Below are 17,459 nucleotides of genomic sequence, written 5' to 3'. Positions count from 1 at the left end.
ATTCCCTTATTTGCCACGGGGGCCAATGGGGCCTGTCCAGCCACAGGCCCGTGTGGATGCAGAAGGCCCAGCTCCTCCCCCTTCTATGAAGGCCCAGAGGGGACAAAAAATGCCCACTCAGCTCCACGGCGCTTCATGGCGCCACAGGGCCAAATGTCTCTTTTTCCACCCCAGCTGTATCCATCGGGATGCAGAAACCCAGGGTAGACCAGGTCCATCGCACTAAAAGGTCCCCCATGGGGACACAGAAAGCGGCAGGGCATGCAGCTCCACTGCAACATACCGCCAGCAGCCTGAAGTGGCACGGCTGGTGTGGAATCGGCCCTTTTGTTTTTTGCCATCAAGTTGCAGCCAACTCAGAGCAATCCCTTGGGGTTTTCGAGGCAAGATATGTTCAGAGGTGGCTTGTCGCCTGCCTCTGCCTCGCAACCTTGAACTTCTGGGTGGCCTATCATCCAATTAGTGGCCGGGGACCTACTTTGCTTTCAAGATCCAAGATCAGGCTAGCAGCTCTGGCCACCTTGGATTTTGTGAGACGCTGCCGCTTCTCAGCACCCCACAGGTCTTCATTACCCAAGCTGTGTGGGAGGGCAAGGTGCATGTGATGCATCTGCGCAGGCGGTTCCCCTCCTTCTGAAATCAAGAGGGGCCAAGCCAGGCTGCTCTTCAAGAGCAACATACCTGTAGAATCCTGTCTTTAAGCCAAAGTTGCGTAGAATGCGTTCTGTGAAGGCACACACCGAGCCCTGAGGAAGAAGGAGAGGGCAGCGGTCACCGGGCACCCAAGGCAAGGCCACTGGGAAGAGTCGGCCACGGAAGGCCTTACATTCAGTGGCGCGTTCAGGGGCACAGTAGCTGATTAAGAGGCTCCCAATGCACATTCCCATATGCGGAGTTAACTGAGCAAAGCAGCTCACTGTTGCAACTTGTGCGATGTTCAATCCAGCAAAACTGATCTTGGTTGTCTGTGAACAAGTCCTGCAGCTCTCGCTCACAGTGAGGGTGGGAGAGGGACGGGCAGTCGAGGGATGGGTCAGTAGCACATGGGCAACCGAAACCCACGGGCAATTCGTAGATCAGAAATGGTCAACTCCCAACAGATTCAGAATTCCCCCCTCCATTCCCCAGGGCAGAGACCCAGTTTTCTAAAATATGGTCAACGAACTCAATTCAAAAGGGCAATTAGCCCGTCTGTCACACAGGCTGCCCAGGAAGATGATGGTTTTGCCCAGAGTCAAACACAAAACCTCTGGACTGAAGGCATCAGGGACATGCTGGAGGATCTGACCTACCAGAACGACCCTACATTTGAGCCTCCTTTTCCCAAATTTCAATGGCTTACTGCCCTTCCCATTTCCCCCTCACTTCTAGGCCTCGTAGGGATTTCTAGCACAAATTTAATTAGGGAGGCAAGGTCTGGGTTGGGAAATCCCTCGAGACTCAGGGTGGAGCTGGGAGGGAGTGGGATTTGGGGCCCAGAGGGACCTCAATGGAGTCCATCCCTTTTCTTCGCCCGGAGGATAGCATCCCTTGTTTCTATACGCCCTTCCTGCAATGAAATCAGGCAATGTACGAGGTTTGCTCCTCCCCACTGTCAGGGGGACAATCCTTGTGAGGTAGGCCAGGCACACAAAATGCATCTGCCCCCCCCCCATTGCCGATTGGATAAGAAAAAAGCTGAAGTGGACGGCCACAAGCTCAATATTTCCTTATCACAGGACCAGATGGACTCTCGTTTCCAGGGTAACCAATTTCCTCAGTAGCTCATTTATTTCTCAACTTATTTCTCAACAATATTTCTCAACTTATTTCTCAACAATAACTTCAGGCCTCACGGAATCACCTTCCACATTAATAGGCAACCCTCCCACATATCAATGCGACCACAGGTCCTAATGGTGGGTGGAGGATCCCGCGAAGCAGCTGTCTAGGCGTTTGTGGGTCCAAAGTTATCCCGCCAAGCTTTATGGGAGCATGGGGATTTGAGCAACTCTAGCCAGTGAGCACACTTTCTCTCATTTGTGGTGGTGGTGTGATGGCAGCTGGGGGCCAATTTATAGGAACTCTGTGCTGCTGGCAGTGGCTCATGGGAATTGTAGTCCATGGACATCTGCAGAGCCCCAGTTTGGCCAACCCTGGGGTTTTCAAGGCAAAAGACTGCACAGGGGATATGTCAATGGCTGTTTTCCATGGTAGTCGTCCTTCCGAATACTCACCAAGGCCGATCCTGCTTAGCTTTTAAAGTATTATGGGATTGGGCAGCCTGGGCCATTCAGGTCAGTGTCTCCGACTATACCTCCAAAACTTACCTCCCCCCCACATCCATATATTTATTTACCTTGCCCTTTGTTCCAGTGACGTGAATAATGTTCAGTTGATCCAGATCTTCGACCTGCCAGAGGTGAATGAACCTATCAGTTTAGTTTTTCAGATTCTGGCCCACCCCCTCCTCCTCCCCAACTACACTTCAACAGCACAGCAGGGAAGCAGAGGCCCCCTGGACCTTATCAAGCCAGAACAAGAAAAACTACCCAGGGGTGAACAAGAAGAAGAGCCGGTTTCTGACACCCCACTTCTCACTCCCCAAAAGAATCTGTAAACCGCTTCGTGGGAGTAGTAATAATAAAGCGCTAAAGGCAATGTGGGAGGAGAAAGGGGCGGGGCGAGTCCGGGATAAAAACTTGAAGGGGACAACCATGAGCCGCAAAGCAGCTCCAAGTGTCACTCCGGGAGGTGAGGGGGCTGTGGGAAAAGCCTTCGCCACCGGGAAAGGAGCTCCTTTCCTGGTGGCGAAGCTGTGACATCAGGGGGGAAGGTGGGGGAAAGGCTTACGCACGGCGAAAGGAGCAGGCCTGCCGTGTAGGAGATGCGGTGGGCCTGCTCCTTTCACCGCCCGCAAGCCGGGAACTCGGGGGGGGGGGTGGAGGGGCGTGCAGGGAAGGAGGGGCGTGCAGTCTCAGGCCTGCTCCTTTCCCTGGGACAAAGCCGGGGCCTCGGGTGGAGTGGGGGGGGGTGGTGGGAAAGGCTTCCCGGGAGGAAACCGGGCCCTCGGGGGGGGGGGCCTTCCGTGCCCAGCCGCCTGCTGGCTAGCACTCTTCCCCGCCACCCCCCTCCCAATTCGCCCCCCCCTGGACCCTTCACACACACACCCCTCCTTCACCCCCCGCTCCCATCCCATTCCACCTACCTTCCTCCCTGCCTGCCTTCCTTCCTTCCTGACTTCCTCTATTTCTCTCTCCTTTCTGCCTCTCTCTCTCTCTCCCTCTTTCTCTCCCTGTCACTTGCTCGCTTGTGGGCTTTCTGCCTTTCTTCCTTCCTTCCATCCATCCCTTCACCCATCCCTTGTGCTCCTTTCTCGCTCCCAAACTTCCTTCCCTCTTCTACCTTCCTTTCCTACATTCTTCCTCCCAATCCGCCATGAGGCGTTAATTTCTAGTCCCCAAATAACTGGCAATCGCCTTTCCTTCCTCCCCCCACAACAGATATTTTGTGAGGTAGGTAAGGCCAAAAGAGCTCTAAGAGAACTGTCACTGGCTTGAGGTCACCCAGCAGGCCTCTTGTGTCTCAGGGTGGCTTACAATATCATGCCCTTCCCCACACACACAACAGACACCCTGTGAGGCCAAGAGAGCTCTGAAAGAACTGGGGCTGGCTGCTGGACTCCAAATCTGTATGTGGACAAGTGGGGAATTAACACAGTTCTTCAGATTACAGTCCACTGCTCTTTAGCCACTACACCATGCTGGTTCTAAATAAGAGCTGGAATTTTTTACACCTCGCTTTTCACAACCCGAAGGGGTTCCAAAGGGGCTTCCAAACACGTTCCCCTTCCTCTCCCCACAGCAGATTACCCACTGAGTAGCTGAGAGAACTACTCTGAGAGAACAGCCCAAAGTCCCCCAGCTGGCTGCATGTGAAGGAGGGGGGAATCAAACAGGGTTTGTCAGATTACACTGCTCTTTAGGGTTGGGAGTGCCCTGCATAGTGCAGGGGGTTGGACTAGATGGCCCAGGAGGTCCCTTCCAACTCTGGGATTCTGACGATGCCAGGATGGCTCTCCTGCTGGCCAGTGACCTCTGAGTTCCTCACCTTTAAGCCACTGCGTTCCAAGAATCCTCTCATGGCTTCCAACTGGGTCTGCGGGTCTCCTCGCTCGCGCTTAACCTGCTCCAAATAGCTGGCGTTCGTCTGGAGCGTGTTGAGAGTCCGGATGGCATCCTGGAGGGCGAGCAGACACATGCTGATTGGCTTTCACTGGGCAGGGGGTTGGACTAGATGACCCTGGAGGTCCCTTCCAACTCTATGATCCCATGAAATTCAGAACCCTGGGTGGGCAGACATGACCCCCCGCCCTTCCCTAGCACAAACTGTACATCCCCCATATCTTGCACTCCCAAGGGTAGAGAACCTGGAAAAGAGATGCCGCTCTCCACGGCTCTGGATTGCCACGGCGGATCCCGCTGACGGCAGGGGAGGGGCAGGACTGGAGGGGGCAGGTCCCCTTCTGACAGCCCCCGTCCATCTGCGGCCAGGGCAGCTGCCTCCAGTGCCGGATGCTCCGCTTCAGCCTTCTCCAGAGAGGGATTCGCTCTCCCTAAAGGAGGTGACTACCCAGGGCTGGTATCCAAACCAGGCAAACACCGGGAGGGGGGCGACCTCCTCTGCATTATGATGCACTGTTTGCATTTCACAGGACACCAAACGGGTTCGCCAGAGGAAGGTGCCGCCTCCCAGCGTGACGGGAACAGTTAGCTCAGGGGCCTGCAGACTCAAAGGGCCAACCCGGTCAAATGGTCATCAGGGAGGGCACAGGGCTTGCAAGGCAGAGACCTTCTGTTGAGGCCTCATAGCTGACCTCAGATCCCTTACACCTCTCTGCTTGCATTCACACCCGCCAGCTGGCTCTCTTGGAGAAGTTGCCTCATGCTGTCTCCAATTCCAGGATAGGACATTTTACGGGTAATATCAGAATCTAACCTATTCTGTGATTTTAATCTCGTTTGAGACTGTATTTTATGTTGTTTTAAATGTGTTGCAATCTGACAGGGCGGAAGAGAAGCCGAAAGAATGAATGAATGAATGAATGAATGAATGAATGAATGAATGAATAATTGCTCTTTCAGCCCTATTTTGCACACCTTTCTCTCCCCTCCTGGATGTTCTCTTTGCATCAGCTCTGTGGAGTGGCCTGGGCTGAGAGAGGACTGCCCAAGTGGCATTCGAACTCAGGTCTCCCCTAGTCTCAGTTTCAGCTGCTACGCTAGAACCGTTCCCCGGTATGCTTTGCTGCTTCTGGCAGCCATCACTGCTGTGGGCTTAGCACAAGGAAGAGCCTCTCAGGCGGCTGGAGGGACCATTTGCAAGGCAGCCCGCATATCCGGGGTGTCCAATCACTTGAAAACGGAGGGGGAGAAGCCCTTAGAAAAGCATACAGGCTTGTGCCAACTCAAGTATAATGTCTATAATGATTATGTAGGATCTCTATTATGCCCCCTTCCACCACCACCCCTCCGCCCCATCAGTGCTAAAAGTGCTTCATGGGCATTTCTGAGAAAAATCCTAACAATGTCACCACTACGTAAGGTCCATATTATTACAGCCGCGGTGGAGGCTGAGAGATCGCAGCAGAGTTCCTATATTATCAGGAATGCCGAATGATTGTAGTTCTTCCGTCTTTTCCGATCAAAATGGGGGTTTGCTTAGTTCCGAAGGGTCATCTGCTCAGGTGGCCCAAAAGGCTAAAAGCAGGTAGAGAGATGAGGGAGGGGGTGATCTATCCTGACACGGGATGTGCACATGGCCTTGGTGGCCGAATCACATCAAGAATGTGGGAAGACAAGCCAGTTTGCTTCCAAGTAAGCAGAAGTTACCAGCTGGGGCTTCCCAAACTAATTAGTTTTCTGGTTTTTCATGTTCCTGGATAGACTCCTGTATCCCTTAAATCTTCTCCAATTTGCTTAATTAAAGCCTATGTGCAAATCCCTGCTAACCTGGCAGGCAGTTCTGGCACAGGAGCCCAGAATGCAGAATTCTGTTTCTTTTGTTCCTGCACTTGAGCTCCCAACAACGAACACAGGGACATCAGATCAAAAGGCGGGTAAAAAATAAAATAAAATTGTCATGGACTTTTGTGGACTTCTTTTCCAAGCTGTGCTGGTAGAATACCAACCCCTTTTAGAAATGCAAAGGGAAGTAATGTGTTACTTTTCTTCTCGAAGGCAACCCAAAGCAGCTCCACTCCGGTATACCGTTACAACCACCCTATGAGGTAGGTCACATTAAGAGAGACAGACGTTCTCCAGACTGGCTGAGAAATGCATACACATTTCCATCAACATATGGAACCTAGCCAACACAAAACTCAGTGTGCTCAAAGGTAAACTAAAGCAGCAGTCACTGTGTGTGGGAAAAATACACACCACGTTCTGTTCATATGTGCCTTCACCTGTCCCTAGCTGGATGAACCTAGCTTTGGGTATTTCTGGTGGAAGCCAGCCCTGAACACCACCGATTGGCTGCCGGATCTGATTTCACAACCCTGCGACACAGCCCGTTCCCCCCAGGAGAAGTTTTGCAACCAGCGTTAAGAATCCATTCTGCACAGGTGAGAGCACCAAACTGTGCTGTGCTTTGGTTTCTGGAAGACCAATGGCAACTTGAATAAGGACACATGCAAGGGCTCTGATCGGTTAACTCTCGAATCCAGTCTCTAGGAACACTGAAACACGGAGCCATCACATCAGGCTTGCAACGAGGGCTGGGTTGGGCGCTTCAGCCGTCAAAGTGGTCATTTCAGCCCGAAGCAGCCAGCGCTATGGCTGAAGCGCCCAACCCTCGTTGCAGTCGCTTTTTCAACCACATGCTTTGTGCAGAGGAAGCAAGGGCATGATGCTGTGTGGGGCGGGCTTACTTAAAATAGGCTGCAAGGGTCTGCGATGTTAGTTGGTAAGGGGACCCTCTGTTTCTATAAAAAGCGCCAAACACCGCCGTTTGCAAGCGGGATACTGTATCTCCAGCAGGAATGTGGTGATACTGTACTTGCGCTGAAGTCATGGGGGGACTGTGTGTAAGGAGCAGGTTATTCCTGGCCCTGCAACAGAAGCCTTTGCTCTCCCCCTTGCCCACCCCATTAATCAGGATCACTTTTGCTACAGGCCCAGAACAAAATCCACTTCCACATGTCCCATGTTTTCTTTTCCTCCAACCTCTACAAAGGACATACAGGCGGCCAGCGTGATCCAGCACATGAAGTACTAACAGATATTTTTTAATTTTACAAAATATATAGCCTGCCTTTTCACCACATGGGAGACACCAAGGTGGCTAGCAAATTCAAACCAGATACAATAAAACCGGATTTTAAAACAATAAAAAAACTAGCGCAGCGAAACAGTTAAAAGTACAATTAGGTACTAGGATGGTTACATATTTTATATCGTATTATTATTAGTATTGGCTTCCTGTTTGTAACTCTGCCAAATAAACAATTGTATTAAGGGGCATTGAGCTATTACAAAATGAATTTTGATTAGTCTAACCTAACCCCAATTCCTGCATAAAACTCGGTTTATCACTGTTACCCCAGGTTGCACTAAAATTGTGTGAATGGGCCAAGGTCACCCAGCAAGTTTCCGTAGCAGAGTGGGAATGTGAACTTGTGTCTCCCAGTCCCTAGTCGGATGCTCTATCTCAGCCTCTCTCAACTTTTTAACCTTTGAGAAACCTCAGAATGCGGTTGGGAAGCAGAGCTGTGGCCACGCCCACCCGGGGCCCCTCCCCTCCCCACCCCCTCCAGGACCATCATTGGCCATTCGGGGAGGAGGGCTGACACGGCCACATCTGGTCATATCACCCTATAAGTAAATATTTAATAATTTTTTAAAATCTATAAACATTTAATGAACCCCCACACATTCACGAAACCCTTCCAGGGCTGTCAAGAAACCCAGATCTAAAAGAGCACCTGAGGACTCCTTCAGGCTGCCAGAGGACCACATTCTTTGACAGGGAGTAAAGAATCGATCCGAGTTTTATGTTTGATCGTTGCTGCTGCCCTGTTAAGACAGAACCGTGCGGCATTCTGGGAAAGCAGAGACACCAGATTTCCACGTGGGTTTCGGCTTTGACGGTGTTGTAACGCTGGGCGTGCCCCTAAGCCAGGGGTAGTCCAACTGCAGCCCTCCAGATGTCCATGGACTACAATTCCCATGAGCCGCTGCCAGCATGGACATCTGGAGGGCCGCAGTTTGAGTACCCCTGCACTAAGCAATAAGCATCAGTATTCTCTGCATCTCCTGCCTCCCCTTCTCAGGATGTGAAGAACAAGCAACCAGCCTTCCCTCCTCCTCGCTAACGTCCCCCGTCCTCCCTCTCCCAGCTGCAAAGGAAAACTGGCCCCCGTGAAATAAGAAGGGAGGCTTTCTTCTGCCCTGAGCCCACTGCCATCCTTCACCACCTTCCCAGGCCTGCTGGCGAAAGGAACCAGAATCACAAAGAGCAGGAAGAGACCCCAAGGGCCATCCAGGCCAGCCCCCACTTCTCAAGGATTTAAAAAACACACACTCCTGACAGGTGCTCATCCAATCTCCTAAAAACGTCCAAGGAAGGAGACTCCACCACCCACCGGGGCAACACAGCGTCTACTAACAGCCCTTCCTGTCAGAAAATGCGGTCTAGAATTTACAGGTAACCTCCTTTCCCGTCATTTGAACCCTTTGCTCCAGGTCCTTGCCTCTAAAGCTGCCGTAAACTAGTTGGCCCCCTCTTCCACATGGCTGCCTTTTACAGAGGTAAACACACCTATCATACCACACCTTGCCCTCCTCTTCTTCAAGCTACAGAGACCCAACTCTCTTGACCTTTCCTTGAAAGGCCTGGATTGCAAGTAGGCTTGTGCACTTCAGCCACTAAAGTGGCTGTTCAAGCCCAAAGTGGCCAGCCCCATGGCGCTGGCGCAAAGCTCTATGCCTGCATGCAGGCGCCGGGTCACGCACCGCCACTGCCCCCCCCCCCGATGCCACTTCAGGCTCAAACAGCCTCTTCGGCAGCCAAAGCACACAAGCCTAACAATCCCTCAACCATCACCGCAGCCTTTTCTGAACACATTCTGACTTGTCAATCCCCTTGTTGCACTGTGGCACCCGGAACTGAACCCAATATTCTCAGCAGGTTGATCCACCATGGAAGCCACAGTCCAGTGAACTCCCTCCTGAGGTTTGTTGTAAAGGTAAAGGTATCCCCTGTGCAAGCACCGAGTCATGTCTGACCCTTGGGGTGACGCCCTCCAGCGTTTTCATGGCAGACTCAATACGGGGTGGTTTGCCAGTGCCTTCCCCAGTCATTACCATTTACCCCCCAGCAAGCTGGGTACTCATTTTACCGACCTCGGAAGGATGGAAGGCTGAGTCAACCTTGAGCCGGCTGCTGGGATTGAACCCCCAGCCTCATGGGCAAAGCTTTCAGACGGCTGCCTTACCACTCTGCGCCACAAGAGGCTCTAAGGCTCTAGGGACTGGGAGGTTTGTTGTAAAGATGCACAAAAAGATACAATTACAAAGCATTTGAATGGGGTGGGGGAAAGGACAGAAAAAAATCAAAACTCCTGACTGATCCTAAACTCACCTCCATTCCTCACTTATTCAGTCTTCTGTGCACCAAGCTGAAATCTCTTCCAAGAAAAGCGAAAAGAAGAGAAACTCCGCTTGCAAAATACAAGATGGCTCAGTGAAGTTTCAGCTACAAGTCCCACATGATCACGTCTCATTTCCTTCCTGACCATTACTGGATTAGACACGGAAATTGTGGATCCCCGTTATATTACAGCTTCTTCTGCCGGAGAGGAATTAAGGTTTGAGCCGCAATCATTTGAAGGACTTAAAAGTTCTGAGGAGATGCTCTGCAAGTTTTTTGTCAGGGGATCAAGTTTCTGGGGAAAGAAACCACACATTTCGTGGCAAGGAAATGAGTGCTGGAATGTGCAAGAGCTGCAGTGCGCGTAATTCAAGAGCGTGTGAGGAACAGCCTATAGGGGGCATCAGAGGAGAGATGCATTTAGCATAGTTAGATCAGGAACTACCTGACATTGGTCAAAGATTCTCCTCCTATGTTCTGACGAGCTCCTGGGAGACTGCCTGCTCCTTTGAGGATACTTCCTTCCTGCTAACTTCTAGAACAGAATAGACTTAATGAGGACGATAGGCTCGGCCTCTCTCTCTCCTCTTTGTCTATAAAGTTGTTTCTATTCATAATAACACGTATATTATTTTATTAGCAGCTTGGTGTTGTACCCTATTTGCGTATTTAAACTCTGCCAACATTTCCTTCCCCAAACAGGTCTGGTGGGAAAAAAGGAACACTTAAACACCACTAAGGGTTATGCAAGCATTCTGCTTTGAAGCCACCTGTAATACGCAAACCGCACACGAGCACAAGAACAGGCCTCCTTTCATAACCCAAACAACCCCAAAGGATGTGCCCCCTCTGAGCACCAAGGGATGGAGGGGACCAAAGTGCTCCCAGGTGAGATGACATTGTTAGAAGAGCCCTGCTGGGTCAGACCACTGGTCCATCTAATCTAGAAGTTACCAAAGTGGGCGGGATGCCCTCCTGGGGGCGGAAGAAGGATCCAGGGGGCGGTGAAGGAGCAGCAGGCGGACTCTTTCTGCTGCCCTGCGTTTTCCTAACGAGAGACGTTCCAAGGGGGCTTGCCCTTGCCTGCCTCTGGGCACTAGAGACCCTGGACTTCCTTGCTGGTCTCCCATCCCAGTGCTGACCGGGGCTTTATTTTTGATTCTGCTGTTCATTTTTTCTGGAAAGTAGAGCATTGAATATTTTGTTCTATTTTGCCAGAGTTTTTCATATGTGTGGCCCATTCATTTTAAACTTTAAAACAGTGTCTGGAGACCTCCTAGAATTTCAGCCCATCTCCACCGGACTGGGATCCGTTTCTCCCCTGGAGAAAATGGGCCACTGTGGTAAGCAGTCTCCATGAGCTTCTTCCCTTTCCCAAATTCTATCCTCTCCCAGAATTCCGCAGACCTGCTTGACTCCAGAAATCCCAGTTCAGATAGGGTGATAAACTTCCTTATTCCTAGCAAGCCATTTTCTTTCTGACTAACTCCCCTGCCCCACCATGTACGGACAACCACAGCCGTTTACCTTGCAGGGTTGTTGTAAAGGCTGCAACAGAAGAAAGCAAAGGAAACAGTTTGTGCACTGAAAGCACTGTGCAAATGCAAAGTACTGTATTTGCTGGCGTGGGGGGGTCGTCCTATACGCAGGGTGCACTTCAGTTGGGATAGACATAGCCGCCCAATGCCCGCCCACCTCATTCTACATACTATCTAGTATCGCGCGGTATCCAGCATGGCCGTGGCGGGTCATCAGCGTGGCTGCAGCGAGCATCAGCAGCAAGACAGGGGTGCCAGCCTTTTTGGCGTGACCGGCCTGTTCTGCTCGGCGGGAAGCAGCGGCGCTCCGGGCCGCCCTTTGTCTACGCAGAGCTCGCACATGCGCACTAGTGCCGGTCACAGGGCGATGCAGGGGCAGGCTGGGCATATAACAAACTCTATATTTTGAGTGGAAATGTTGGGGGGTCGTCTTATACGCCGGCAAATACGGTAACTAAACTCAAGCTGAAATCCTTGAGCAAGACAGATGCAGGCTGTAGATTTTTAGCCTTCTAGGTCAGCCATTCTCATTGGAAGCCCTGGAACATTTTAAGGGGCCCACAGACTGAAAAGGAAGGCCGGGAGGATGGGGTCGCGATGGCCTGGAGGATGGGGTCCATGGGGTCGCGATGGGTCGGACACGACTTCGCACCTAATAACACAGACTGAAAAATGTGAATAGGAGAGCCCACAGGGTTTTAGGGGTAGCCCTGGTAACTGACCTGATGCAATATCCTTTTTGTCAGGTATGATGACATTAATTGCTCTAAAGTTCGACAATTGTCAAGGAATTTCTTTGACAATTGTCAAAGAAAAAGAAACTGGGCAATCCATTCCTTTGTGCATGCTTGAATTAATGCATTCAAGAAGAAAAATGAACACACAGGCTTCTCTTGGTCAAATGTTCTCGAAATCTATGTAGCGTCTATATAAGACAAGGGACATCAAGTATATTTATCTCACTCTTAGCTTAGGCCTTTTTCAGCCTGGCTCACTGCATAAGTGGCCAACCTGCTGGAAGGGGGGCTGGGACCTGAGAATAGCCCCCTAAAGGGCCGTGGCCAAAAAATGGATGAGAAAGACAACCCACAGATGCAATATGATGTAACCATAAATGATAACGAACACATATTTTAATGAAGAGTCAATAAAAAAAATTAACAAAGGAGCCAGTGGGTAAAAAACAGGCCAAAGGCTTTGTTTAAACACCTGAAGCATTTTCAGCTGCAAAGCCTAACAAAAACTAGGAAATTAAGACTCTCATAAAACAGCCTTTCTGTTCATGGCTTTCTATTAAGCTCTTTTACAAATGATTCACTGGGATGTGACAAATTTGATTCCGTCTGAGCTGTTTGCTCAACCACAGGCATGCTCTGCCTTCCTCCAGCTTCTTCCAAAGCACTTGGCACAAGGAGGGGTTTTTGGAGGTGCGTTATTTATTGCCGTGTAATTGATAATGGGTGCACAGATTTTAAACACCAGGCATTCCAGCCTACTATAAAATTCTTTCATGCCAGCCACATGAGATCTGGCCCTTCGTTTTCATTTATGCTTATCTGGGAGAGATTTAAGCATGTTTAATACCTCTTCCAGTGATGTCACTGAAATGTAAAATGAAAAGACTAAACGGCCAATCAGATTTCTGGTCTATCTCAATTCAGTCCAGGCTGACTGGCCGTAGCTGCCCACCGACTGAGGCCGAACTGTAGACCTTTCTAAAGGGGGAAGCCATAGATTGAAATTGTGCCCTTCTGAATGGAAAGCAGAAGCTCTACCAGTGAACCACTGTCTGACTCTAGTTCGAGTTTGCCTTTGCCACAAACTCACTGGATGGTCTTGGTGAAACCACGCATGCTCCTCAGCCCCTGTCAGTGGCCAATTTGACAGTGCTACTGTAAGGACTACAAGGCCACATGAGCAAAGCACTTTTGAACACTGATAGCATAAGTATTACGATGATGAGGACTCAGAACCAGCATCAAGGCCTCATAGATTTCAGCAGGAGAGGTTTGTAGCCTGATCCCCAAGCATGTTTACATAGAAGTGTACAAAGCGGTAGATTTCAAGTAGATACGCATAGATATGTAGATATAGGACTGCAGAGTTAAGCGAAGAACACCATGTTCCAATGATGGTGTATGTGATGCTTCCTCTTCGCAACACTCCTCATAACTTCCATGTTAGTTATATAATGTTCAGTGTAAACTGCCCAGCGCTGCAGAGAAATGGGCGGTATAGAAATCTAAATAAATAAATCAGATGAAATCATCACTGGAACATGAGTTCTCAAACCAACCGAGGTCCAACACCACCTTCTGTGGCTTGCCATTCAAGGAAGAGCCAAGGGCAAAGTCCCACTAGAGTCTATCTCAGGGGTAGTCCAACTGCGGCCCTCCAGATGTCCATGGACTACAATTCCCAGGAGCCCCTGCCAGCATTCGCTCATGGGAATTGTAGTCCATGGACATCTGGAGGGCTGCAGTTGGACTACCCCTGCACTAGAGTCGATCTAGTGAGGAGTAGCTGCCGACCAAGGGACGAAGGATTTTCAAGTCAGAATTGGAAAACGATACCCGTCTCCCTGCTACGGGAGTAACCACCACCGGGTCCGGCCTGACGGAAGACGCAGCACGTGGTCAGTACAGATCTCTGCGTGGTTTTCACTCCTGAGGCGGACTACGCTCGTTTTTCTCAAAACAGGGACCTTATTTGAATGAATCTGCTTACCTGAAACGTGACAGGAAAGTCGCCAGACCAGAAGGATGTGACTTTCTATCCGCGTGAGCGTTTATGTCGCTTTTTGGAGAAAAGGGACCCCCGAATCCGCCCCCGCGACCAGCGAAGGGCCCCCTCCCCCCCTCCCCGGAAGACCCTGCGGAGGGGGGGGCGGGGGGGGCCTGTCTGAGGGGCGCCCTGGGCGGGCTCCCCCCGGAAAGCCCCCCACCCCTCCGCCCCCTCCTCGCGCGGCACGTGCCCGGCTGCCTGCGGGGGGGGGACGGGGGGGGGACTCACCGGGTAGTCCATGGCGGGCGCGCGGGCGGGCCTGGCGCTGAGGGGGCGGCGGGGGGCGGGCGGCGGCGCGGGGACCAGGCGCGGCCACAGCGCGAGCGGCCAGGCGCCCACCCGGCGCGAGCCCATCGCCCCGCCGCTGACGCAACCCGGGAGCGCGAGCGCCAGGCAGCCCCGCCAACGCCACGCCCCCCGCCGCCCCGCGCGCCCCGCCGCCCCGCGCACGCGCCCCGCGCGCCTCTGGAGCCCAGGCGCCGGGCTCCAACCGAGACCCCCGGGATGGGGAAGCAGCCGGGAGACAGGCAAGGCTGGGTTGCAGAAGCCCCGCCAGGAAAGCTCAAGCCCCTTAAGCACTGCTTGGTGCAAGTTTGCACCCTGACCTCCGCAGACACACGTCTGAACAGGAGGATTCTGGAGCGAACGCGTGCACCAGGGCCTGATCCGGATCCGTTTGGCCTCGGGGCCCATTAAGGGTAATGGCGCCATTGACCTTTATGGGAATGCCAGCATTCCCGCCTTTCCCGGGGCCAGGGGGAGGGGGCTACAGTTACAGCCCTCCAAACTTTCAGGGTCACCCCGGGAGGCTCTTCCCTGAACCCCCTCTGAATTCCACAACCGCAGGACCACGGGGTCCACATCCCACAGGGGTTCTCTCCATTGGATAGAACGGAGTGAATGGGCACCGGAGCTAAGTTGGTCTGGATCGGGCCTCTGGTGCACAAGCCTAGTTTGGAGCCCACGATGGCCCACCAACATCACTCAGTCCCAGATCTGCATTCCTACCCCTTCCCCGTGTTTGTGCCAAAAAAGGTTTCCTGAATCTGCCGGCAAACGAACAATTAAATAATTAAAAAGTGACAAGGCATCTAGACTGGAACATTTGACACCTTTGTGGGCCCCATGCCTCTAAATGCACCGACTGCCCTTTTGATGAGAGGATCCTGCAGAGGCGGACCTGGAATTGGGCCCTTTGAAAAGGGAAAATGTAAATACCAGGGGAAACCACCGTGTGGCAAGAGAAACGCCTGTGCGTACCCACACACGCGAACCCTTGCAAAACAGCAGCCAGCGCTCCATTTGCTCCTCACGGAACCCTGGGAGTCAGATCGATTAAACAGGACTTTCATCCCAGATGGATTAAACAGGACTTTCATCCCACGGAAGTCAGAAATGGCTTTGGACAACTCTACACTCTCCATAAGCAGGGGGTGATTTAATCCAGAGGCTGCTTTGGAAATAGTTTGTTTAGCCAGGAGTAGAAATAATACACGATTCCTCCTACCCGCGTAACAAACCAAGGACCTGACAGGGAACTGCGGACTGACCAAAGCAAGGAATTATGGCATTGCGTCCACATCAATGCCTCTCAATCCCCCGCCCCACCCCCACTTCATTCCCCAATCAGACCAACAGTGGCTAGTCAAAGGCTTTCACAGACAGTCTGCTGGCTGCTGTGGGGACTCTGGGCTACTGGAATGGCCGCACAGCCCAGAATCCCCACAGCAGCCAGTAGGTTCACTCTTCCAATCCCGCAGCCAAACAGCCCTTTGTATGTGCCCAGCAGATTCACAAACTCCCGAAGGCTCCTGGCCTGCCACTCATGTTGCTCGCCTCCAAGGCCTCTGAGGAACTCCTCCTCTTTTAACTGAAGTCTGATTGTAGACGGCATTTGAGAGACACGTTCAACAGCAGCACCAGAAGGAGCTACAGGGATAAACTGCTTATTGCCACCAGCAAGGGGGCTGCATTGGGGAGACCAACCCTAGGGTTCAGAACCAGTTTTGCCTGTCTGAAGAGCGGCTGTGTCTCAACAAAAGGGAGGAGGGGCTGTTTTGTTGTCTCGGTTGCTTTCCCTGTTGTTCTGAAATGGTCATGCAACACAAATGCAGGCTGAACACAGGTAAAAGACAGCAAACCATTTAGGCCTCTCAGTTTACCAAACAAACCAGTCTAGGGCTATAATTGTGAAACAGTGGGGTGGCCACCTTCCATGGTGATGATTTTTATCCATGCATTGTGTATCCTCAGCAGTGATGTGGCTGGATCAGACTTCCTCCGAGTCCTGCATTAGCATGGGGTCATGCTGTCAAGCCTGGATTATTAGTTTGTGAATCGATTGCTCTCCCATTTCTCTGCTTAAACTTGTCAAAGCTGATTCCTGCTTGGGAACTTGGCTTAGGGGTAGTCAAACTGCGGCCCTCCAGATGTCCATGGACTACAATTCCCATGAGCCGCTGCCAGCGAATGCTAGCAGGGGTTCATGGGAATTGTAATCCATAGACACCTGGAGGGCCGCAGTTTGACTACCCCTGGTCCAATGGATTCAAAGCTTGCTGTACTAAGTCTGAGCCTAAATTCCAGAGATCCACTGAAAAAATCCTTGTTAACGGTACTAAGTCAATTATTTTAAAAAAACCAAGCTATGCTAAAACTCAAAGCCGATCAGAAATACTTCCCTGTTGTCTTCTGTTTATCTTACCAGAAATTGTTTGAATTGCAGAAATACTTCTTTTATTTCAATTCCTAAATATTGATACGCTTTCCTGTTACTTAGATGCAAAGGGTTACCTTCCGATGAGATAAACAGCAGTTTCTGCAGAACCCCTCCTGAGAAATGCTTCTGTACTTATTGTAGGGATTACATTGACTCAGTTGGCCATATCTTTTTGAGCTACCCCCATGTTTTTATTTCAAAACTAATATTTAACTCCTTGGCTGATCATCTACACATATTTCAGAACAACAGAAACTAAAGATATTATTGTCAGGCAAGATTTTTAAAATGCACAAGTGACAGCGATATTTATCTATGCAGTTACAAAGCATTTAAAAAATATTACAACATATGACTTGAAATAATTTTGAAATAATATTGCATTAAGTTACAAGGAACAGAAGGGAAGGCAATTGTAAACCACTGCCTTTGGCCAGTGAAAAGCAGGGTATAAATACCAACTTTTCTTCTTCAAATATCCATGCCTGATGATCGGCATGTGAAAATGATCTGCTGCTGGATGCATATTCTGTTAGTTTAATTCTGTACTTCTGGCATTTCTATTCTAGCATCTAATTAATATTAATATCCCCAAAGCTTTTCCTGTATAATTAGTTACATTTTCAAAGAAACATCGTCACAGAGCCGAGAAGCCCCTCATCAGACTTCCCTTTCGCAATGACATGCATTTAGGGACATTAAAAAGGACATTAAAAAGGTAAAAAGGTAAAGGTATCCCCTGTGCAAGCACCGAGTCATGTCTGACCCTTGGGGTGACGCCCTCCAGC

General features: G+C 50.9%; 1 protein-coding gene across 3 annotated transcripts in view; it reads right to left on the bottom strand.

The window, feature by feature from the left end:
• FPGS (folylpolyglutamate synthase) overlaps positions 1–17,459 on the bottom strand; it is a 40,406-nt gene that overhangs the window by 21,943 nt on the left and 1,004 nt on the right. Inside the window, exons 1-4 of one of the 3 annotated variants that reach the window (XM_077307004.1) lie at positions 14,181–14,333; positions 4,090–4,218; positions 2,339–2,392; positions 682–746 (exon numbers count right to left, since the gene is read on the bottom strand). In XM_077307004.1, the coding sequence (XP_077163119.1) occupies positions 682–746; positions 2,339–2,392; positions 4,090–4,218; positions 14,181–14,306 (374 nt within the window). In that variant the 5' untranslated portion in view covers positions 14,307–14,333. Of the gene's footprint in view, positions 1–681; positions 747–2,338; positions 2,393–4,089; positions 4,219–4,408; positions 5,481–14,180; positions 14,334–17,459 lie in introns of those variants that run through there. The other 2 variants (XM_077307005.1, XM_077307006.1) reach the window with 2 other exon arrangements.

The sequence above is a fragment of the Paroedura picta genome, chromosome 12, assembly GCF_049243985.1.
Source record: "Paroedura picta isolate Pp20150507F chromosome 12, Ppicta_v3.0, whole genome shotgun sequence".
NCBI classification, from domain to species: domain Eukaryota; kingdom Metazoa; phylum Chordata; class Lepidosauria; order Squamata; family Gekkonidae; genus Paroedura; species Paroedura picta.
This window is presented reverse-complemented; position numbering and strand designations above follow the sequence as displayed.